This window comes from Topomyia yanbarensis, chromosome 2 (genome assembly GCF_030247195.1).
Source record: "Topomyia yanbarensis strain Yona2022 chromosome 2, ASM3024719v1, whole genome shotgun sequence".
Lineage (NCBI taxonomy): Eukaryota > Metazoa > Arthropoda > Insecta > Diptera > Culicidae > Topomyia > Topomyia yanbarensis.
Window position 1 is genome coordinate 399,634,574 of NC_080671.1, and position 9,492 is coordinate 399,644,065.

At 37.2% G+C, this 9,492-nt stretch overlaps 1 protein-coding gene across 1 annotated transcript; it reads left to right on the plus strand.

Annotated features, from left to right (window-relative positions):
- Window positions 1–8,130: 8,130 nt before the first annotated feature.
- On the plus strand, window positions 8,131–8,481 carry LOC131680849 (hemiasterlin resistant protein 1-like). The gene has a single exon (XM_058961561.1). It carries the CDS (start codon window positions 8,131–8,133, stop codon window positions 8,479–8,481), a length of 351 nt encoding a protein of 116 aa, XP_058817544.1.
- The last annotated feature ends 1,011 nt before the right edge of the window (window positions 8,482–9,492 follow it).

The window sequence follows — 9,492 nt, forward strand, 5'->3', positions numbered from 1 at the left end:
ATGTCAGGTATTCAGCACTCATAGCGCTCAACAAATTATCCCAGACGAAACCATTCATTTCGAAAACACATGGTTGTGTTTGACAATGTTATAATTAAGATCTTCCTATATTTGGACGATGAGAAAATGAATGTTCCGCTACAAGATCGGACACCGCTTACTTGCAGATTCTTGTCACATTTGGGATAAATAGAGTCAATTCCGAAGGGCACGTGTACCCAGTGACCAAACCCAGTCACAGTGGCAAGCAGAAAGTTAGCAAAAGTTGAGCAAGGCGAAATTGATTCTAGCAGCGTTTCTGCCAGTATTTTATGCGATTTGTGCGAGAATTCTGGCAAAGAATTCGCTCAAATGCAACAACTGTTTCTGACAGAAGCGGTTAAACTAACCGATGCTGCCCACTTTTAGCCAGAATCCAGCCAGTAATGTACGGTCAGGGTTTCTGTATGCTACCTGCCACATATTTGTCAGATGCTTTGCTCGATTCGTGCTAAATTCTACCAGGCAGGAATTGCAAGGATCTTTGCACGGTTTATTTCCGAGTTATGCCAGGGTTTTGCTCGGTTCGTGTCAAAATTTGCCAGAAAACGCAAGCGAAACCGAGTTCGCCCTTGCTCAACTAACCCGACAGGATGCGCGCAGAAATCTGACAGGGCGGCCAAACCAAGACTTACAGAAACCCAGCAGAGCAGTCTCTGCCAGAAAATTTGGTGACTGGGAAGCAGCTAAACTCAGCCATCTACGACCCAACCCTACACGAGCACCGCTGCCAGCACCACACACCACCGAAAAACTACCTAAAATTGAGTACTTTTGACTCAATCTCGTGGTATCATACAGGAAGGTAAAATTAGGTAAACCGTGTTGAAGGTTGTTTCCATTTAATTACGGTAAAAATCATAACTCAACGTTGAGTTTAATTTACTTAAATTTAAGTTGAATTTACCTTGTTTTAAGTATACTCCAAACAACTCAAAAGTACATTACTGCATGGACCCAGTTAAACTCATTCCGGAACCAGTTGGATTCCGAATAAAATTCTGAATGGTTTGACCGGGGAAGATCTCGACTGAGTCGAATCCACAGACTAACAGACATAACACTCAAAAATAATTTTTGGCCCACTTTAACAGTCATTTTAAATATATTTGTAGTTGGGGCTGTGGCCGCTTTTGAAATTATGACGCCACTGATATATGAACAAGCATATGGGGGTAAACCACTATTGAAAAAATGTTCCCAAGCCTAAGGGGTAGCCCACCAGCAAACGAGTGTTTGGGACCGTGAATAAAAGGGGGAGCTAGTGTTCTGGGAAAATTACCGGATCGATATTTTTAAGGGAATTCCTCATAGTGTTATATCTGTTACTCTGTGTCGAATCTCTCGTTTTGTTTTTGACAACACTAATAAGTGCGAAAGCAACGCACAACTCAAAAGTACCTAAATTTAAGTTAAAAGAACTTATTCTGTGGGTTGTTTTATTTTTGCGTGCAGGTTCGTGAATACGCCGCTGGAACAAACCCTGCGCGCAGGTATGTGATTGTGTGAGTGTTATGGCCATACACGTTTAGTTTTACGAACCATTACTAGCAAACCGTAACATTGACCTTTGCTATTCCGTAACTCGCCGAGAACAGATTTTAACATTTTATGGAAGAAACAAAATTGTCTTTTGTCTACTGCTAAGATTTATAGTAGGCGACTAATGGTTTGTCCGGAATTTCCCCTCATAGCAATTTTCACAGCATGCTTATTGGCCCTTTTCAAAAAAACACGCGAGAAATAATGAAATAGACGTGATGTTTTCCTAGTAGGTACGTTTTGTGTTAGCTAACACTGCCACCTTGATCCGGAGTACGTTTACGATGTTGGAAGGAATTTGTTCGCTCGCTTTTCGATTGACAAGAGGCAGAAAACTCTAATCCAGTGTTTTGAGACGGTTAACTTCGTAGAATGACACGAAAGCATTCATTTCCTTCGGGAGAATCTGGCTAAATTGGTAAGTATTCGTTGGTTGATTGGAATTGATAACTCAAGCGGCCGTTCGTGATTTGCCTGACCATTGAGTCAATAGGGATCTTTAATTTGGAAAAAATGTGCCAGTTTTTCATATGTATTGATAGCAGGTGTCCTTACGAGTGCACTAATATCAGTCTTAAACCTTAATTATTCTTTTCTGATTTTTAAATTAAAAAAAAAAAACAAATTAAATTAAACCAACAAACCGACAGATGTCCGACTAAATGACGTATCTGCAAATATCTCGTACGCCTCATTGTTAACCGGGACAGCAACCCACACAGCATGATCTGGTACTTTGTCAATCCGCTAGCAACCTGCCATCCCAAGTTTCATCTGCAAACTATGGTATATCTGATAAGGAAACCTATAGAGTCGTGCAAGTCGCATGGGTTTGGATGTGTTATTGTCATAAAAGGAAACAAACTAAAAAATGTTTTTTCAATAGTTTCGGGCCTAAAAATTAAAAAAGGACTGAGATATTAACTCACGGTACTAATCTGCATAAGAATATGCGTTAACCGGCACACCCCTAAAGATCCCTATTATCTTTAAGGCCGGGCACCGCTTACTTGCAGATTCATGTCACATTTGGAAGAAATGGAATTCATTCTGAAGGGTACGTGTAGGAACTACTTCCCGGTATTCCAAATAGTGTTTATGTGGTGAGAAAGTCGGTGGGCCGACTTGGGAAATACTACATGACCATGCAGTACAAAACATAATGCGATAGTATCATTACACAGAGAATTCTTTGCACATATCAAGGTCAACTTAATACGTGCCAGTTCTGTGAACAAGACGGCACAGCTGCTCAGGTAATATTGACAACAGCAAAAGCTGCGACAAGTACCTCAAAATTTACAACCAGTACCATCATTGGGCAAATTCACACTCGTAAGGACAAGAAGCAAGGAAGAAATTAGATATTCGCGATCATAAAGGCAGCAACTACGATGATGACATGGAAATGTACAATAGCGAGATAGCAATGAACAAGCCCCAAGGAAAAAACATATCCTCACCTCGTAAGCAGGTTTCCACGTGCAATGGTTAAGCGTTTGCGCGAAATCTGCCGGACAGCCATTCAAACTCGTTTTATTATTTTTATTGTTTACATAATGGAAATATATAAAATACCCACGGCTTTTGTCATTTGAATGATAAGCTTTTGAATTGAATACAATTTTGAAATTTGTATTAGGTCAGTGTACACTGTGCACTCTGTACTCTTAGTACAAACACCAGGCATCACATTCAAGAGTGCTACAAAAAAAATCAATTTATCTGAGAACGATACAGCCTAGTGGACAATTTTTGTTTCGCGCCATTTTAACGCAATATCATTTTTATTGACACTTCATTTTATTTTTACGAGCAATTCGTTCCGTACTAATACACTGTTAAACCGCGAAACCGTGATATCTTTAACAAACGTGTAACAAAATTCGCTTAAGGGTGGACAAACAAAAAGTGATAAAACATAAAATATACATTGCTGTTAGGCTAAGTTCACACGATACATTTAATGTTGCAATCAGTAGCAGCATTTTAGTCGTTTTCTATGGTTTCTAATTTACGTTCATGTAAGTATGAAAATAACGTGACAATACAGCGAACAAACATCAATAGGCAATCACGAAGAGCAACTAAAATGTTGCGACTGAATCTATTAGCCACTAAGTTGGGATAAATGCTTCAGTATGTGACAGTCTTTCGTTCTATTTTTGCTCGTCATGGATTAAAATGACAGATATAATATTAAATCCGAGAAAAAAGAGAGGAAAAAAGAATCAGCCAATCGAAATCGACTCAACAGCACCTCTTCTGTATCTTTTCTATACACCCAACACTAGTGCTTTCGGAGCTGCGCTCTGATCTTTTCGTTTCGGTTGGTATACAACGACATTTCCGTCTTCATTATCCGTACAACTTTGATGCGTTAGGCGCACAACTTTAATTGAAACTATTTCCAAAATAATGGTAAAACAAACCTGCAATCAAAGAAACATTACAATTTTCGATTCTGTTGTTCCGACTGTCTGGGTTATGATCTTATTGAAATACGGTCCTTGAAAAAGACTAGAAAATATAGTCGAAACGTTGGAGAGAACATCAAAGCCTGGTCTGCATAAATTTTAAGACTGATGACCGCATTTCAATAAGATCATTACAATTTTCTTCAAGAAATCATACATCTCTTCCAATCTTGATGATGATTGTAACAAACCAATTACTGAGCAGATTAGTGTCAACATATTTGTTTAACGGATTGACAAAAGTTTTGCAAAAGTTTCACGGGAAACGGATAATTTGCTGTAAATTAAAAACAAATAGCAGTTGTCTGTTTTTAAATTACAGCAAATTATCCGAGTTATTCTTAAAGAAACCCTCTCCGGCAAAGAAGAAGTAAGTGCGACGTTTTCTCTTCCATGTGTCGGAAGCAAGTGATGCTGAAATTATTAAGCTCATATTTATAGTTTCTAGTTATTTTGGTGGAGTCATCAATGTTTACCTCTGTAGATTAAATTCTGGGTAGTTTCCATTAATAGATTAAATCATAGAAATATAAAGGTTTACGTTTTACACCAACTGACATAACCCCATAAAATGTGTCAGATGAACTTCGTTTGACAATTCTCGCTGGTTTGTTTACATGGGAGTTACGTGAGTTCGAATTTGACAGATGAGCACCCGTTGCACTCGAACTCACGCAACTGACAAAGTAAACAAACCACCGAGAATTGTCAACATGAACTTCATTGTCAAACATCTTGTAGAACTCAATTTAATATTTCACAGTGACGTTGTAAATGAACTCCAGTTCGCTTGTACTGTTCACATGGACTTGGCGATTTGCTTCGAGCGAATCTAGTGGTCTTCAAAATTTTTCTAAGTCCATGTAAACAGTACTAGCACACCCGAGTAAAAGAAAATAGCTTAATAATAACAAATTGTATTCTCTGGTTATCACCAGTTTGATAACTGAATTTATTATCAATTTGACTGATTTAACAGCAAACATAACAAAATAATAATAAAGTTTTGTATCTTGGATATAAATATAATAACAAAGTAAGTTATCATTGATGCCATATTGATAACAAATTGTGTTATGCATTTTACGTTATCGAATAATTCATCCAGTTACCATTTTCATAAAAGTCCTTATTGATGATAACTGGTTGTCGTGTTTTCGTTAGTTGTTGATAACTTGATACCCTGTATTCACAATTATTACTAATTAGTTTTGATATATTCATTGGAAATGGGGGAACCCGCGGTTATTGGGACCTATCTAAGCAAATCTCCCTTTCAGGTGGACAGATGTGAAACAATTTTTCGGTTAAAAGTCCTAATTATGAGTTTGAAACCTTAGCTACATTTTGGAGCCATAAAACTCATTTGCACCACTCCATGGCAGTGCTAGGCAACTCTACGTTTTTCCATCCTTTTACAACGCAGGTGTAATTCTGGCTACCCTACGGGGCAATTCAGACCGCCATTTTTTTACAATGAAATTATGTTTACCTGTGAAATCTTTATTGGAGAAACTCCTTAAAAAACAAAAAACTTTTTTTAAACTAATCTGGGTAGTCACAGATGTCGATTGGCGCATCATGTATTTCTTTGCTGAGGCATGTGTGCAGACGCAAGTCGCTGAACGGTGGTTGATGGAATAGGCAGTCCGAATAGCCACGTACGCGCATTTCGCATAAAAGTAGTGAACGTCTTGAACATATTTGTAGTTTAATCTTAATAAAAATTATTCCATAAAATAGGAGCCTCAAGCTTTCCCTAACACTTCCCTGTTATTTTTTCACTTTTATTTGTTACTTTAATCGCGGTTTTACCATTACAATGATTTTTGTTTTGAGGATGGAAAAAAATGAATCGCGTTGTATCTCCTATCTACACAAAACTGAAGAATGAAATTCATCTGTCAAAATTAATGTTTTACACACTAAATTTGGATTGCCGAATATCAGCAAAATTTTGCTGAATTTTGCATTGCTGAAATATCAGCAATACTTCCAGCAAAAAAGATTTCGCTGAAATTATAGCAATTCAAAACTGTCAAAATTTGCTGAACTGGCAGTTTGATTTGCTGGAACTCAGCAAAATTGCCATTTTTTCACTAATTGTTTCAGCAATCAAATTCTATAGATTTGCTGATTTTCGTCAAAATAATGGGCATTACTGAAAATCAGCGAAACAAAAATTGCAAAGCTAAACTCTTAGCAAATCCAGTTTTGCTGAAAAGTTTTGGTAAAATATTTTGCTGAAACAAAATACAAAAAATTGGTGTGTAGAATGGCGATTCCACGAATATGTACGACAGTCAGCAAATCTTACGATTCTAAGAAATCGAGGAGGTCCGAATTATCCCTATGGTCTTAATAACCCCAGGTTCCCCTACTAAGACGTTTAAATCAGTTTTATATATTTACAATGAATTTCATTGTGCTCACCACCCTGCATAATGTCCGAGTAGTTCAAAGTAGCTTAGTAGCAGATCAATTCTAAAGTTCATTCGAGTAGTTACGAAACAAATCGATCCATTTTTATGGTAGAAAAATAACGTCGAAAATAGTACCAAAGACAAATAATTGCACTCTGATACCAATTTGAGCTTACCAAACTACCTTGGCTCAAATATTGTTTTTATCAACTTCAGCAGTCCATCCAATTTGATTTTTTCGTCATAACATCACACCATTTTCCTTTCTATTCTATGTACTTTTGAACGAATTTGAGTCGGTTCTGTTTGTTGAAGACTTTTTGTTTCGGTTTTCCTCAAAGTTTCTAGCTGTAAATGCACGGCGCTTTTTCTAGAAAATATCTCTGAGTATCGTTGGAACATCAAATTTTTCTGCATACCTTCTGTAATATCAATATACTTATCGAGAATCCTGCCCTTATTCAAACATGGCGAAGTGATTTCTAGCCAAACATGTCAAATGATCCTAAGTGAAAATGACAGTTTCTCTTTGTTTACTTTCTCTTTCGCTAATAACTCGTCCGTGTATACGATAGTTCATTAACTCTTAGCATAATATGCTAGTCGAAACCAGAGTTTTTCGATATATCCTGAAACAATATTGAAAAGTTTTATGCTGATGCCGTAATAATCGAAAGAGAAAGTAAACAGAGAGGATCTCATTTGCACTTAGGACCATTTGACATGTTTGTCGAGATTTGTCACAATTTGACAGTAGCGATCGCTTCGTTTCAAAACAATCGTTATTTTGTATGGGACACTATTAGAATGCCTCTGTCACGTCAGTTCGTCGGTGAGGCTACACCATCCTCTCGTATAGCTTTAACGAGAAACTGTGAAATAAACAATACTATGCAAGTTATTTAAATAGACCTTTCTCGTCAGACCTAACACCTGTTTTTCTTATTTTTAATCGAAAGATTACACAATTATAAGAACATTTCCGTAAAAATGAGATTTTTAGGAGCTATCATGATTTTTTAATGATTTTTTAAAATTTGAAATATGCAAGAATGTTGAATATTTTTTTCACCTCAGCAAGAATGGTGGGACTTAAAATGTGCGTTTGGGCAGCACTGTTTTGAATATTTTCACTTAAGTTCTTGGCAACGCGGTAAATGAAGTGGTGAATCGCAGTACAAAATTCATTAGCAATGTAAACAAACTAAAATGAACCTCTCGCTGTAGAACATTGGATGCATTGGATGAAAATGTTTAACCTCACTTTTTTGACATTTCGCAGAGCTTGTTTACATAGGCTTAGAATTTTTTTTTTTTTCGACCGCAGTATGAGAAACTTGATTTGGTTTACGAATATTTTGTATTAACAAGCTCGCTAGGCTTTCATTTTTATTTGACATCATTAGGCAATGTTCCATTAAATTTGGCATTTAGATTTTTCTTGTCCACGATTCGTTGAAGAAAGCGATTTTATTTGTTGCGATCAATTTAACTTGTTTTGTTTTTTTGCTGAATTACAACATTAGCCACAAAACATTTTGATGATCTCTGGTAATTGGTAATCTCTAGTAATCCTTGAAATTATATACATCGCAATATAGGTCCGCACCAGTTGCAGCCGCTCCACCTCGCCAGAATCGAGTTAGCCGATGGTCCAGTCTGCGTCACACTCGGCTGTCGCTGCACCAATGGTAGCTCCCAACCAGGCCTTTGGATTAATTGCTCAAATCGCAGCTACTGCTGGTAGTGTAGCGATCGGCTTCGTCGGTAACACCGTTGGACATGCCTTCATCGGAATGTTCAGCGGTTCCGATTCACAAGAGGCAGCCTCGCTAGGACAGGCTGCCCCGGTATCGGGCGAGGCAAACACTCCGGCAGAACCATGCTCGTGGGAGATCAAGCAAATATCTTGTACCCAAGGCCAGGTCGAGTGTGATTCGGAACAATTACCAAGTATAGAAGTCCATATATATAGCGTTCACGTGATACATTTTCCTTAAAGTTGATTGAATAAAAATAGTATAAATGTTGGCCAAATCCTGCAGCACTATAGGATCACAGATAGAGCACTAACACCAACTCACTGTGCTTCGGTGTTTTTTTTGCAAACGAACTATCAGGTCTATGTTTTTATTTAGTAAATATTTTAATAAATATTAGTTCATTAGGAGTATGACTTATTTTTATTTTGATGGCGCGGTGAAGGGGTGCTTAAAGTGCGAGTCGTATCTTTAAAATCGATCACTTGAAAGTAGTATAAATAATTATAAATGCAACAACAATAAACTCATAACCTTTTTAATGGTTATTTAGCCATAGGTAACGAGGAAATCGGTATGTTTTATTCATGTACATCAAAAAATACTCAGCAATAATGTAACTTATTATTAATTGTTACGTAGTATAAATGATCATAAAATGCGATAACATAAGCTCATAACCTTTCTAATGGTTATTTAGCCATACTGCCGTGATACGCATAACTGTCCCATCTGCATAGGAAACCCAAATGGGACTGTTATGCGGATCACGGCAGCATAGGTAACGAGGCAATCGGTATGTTTTATTCATGTACAACAAAAATTACTCAGCAACAATTTAATTTATTATTAATTGTTACGCGTGATTTTGTCTCCAGTGATTGGCCAAAATTGGTCGCTTTTAGAATCTGGTGCTCTAAGCATAACTGTCCCATGTTAATAGCGAATCCCATAACACATGGAACAGTATAGCGACCATACAGCTGCAACAGCGAATTTAGCATTGACATCAATATAACCAGGTTGGTTGCAAGCAGAAAGAACAATACTAGCTGGGCTGCTAGCTGTTTGCGCTACTAATAACACTTGCAGTCTGTCAAATTAACATGATTCTATGATCTAGCTTCAATGACGATGGAATATAGCCGAATCCAAAGCCTAACCCATCAGCGCATTTGATCATGTAATGGATATTATAAACTCTGAAAGAAATACATTTTATTGTTGTCTGTTTTTGAGGTTAGAACTTTT

What these genes read in the sequence shown, in the direction of transcription:
- LOC131680849 (XM_058961561.1), top strand. Translation starts at nt 8,131, where the DNA reads ATGGTCCAGTCTGCGTCACACTCGGCTGTCGCTGCACCAATGGTAGCT.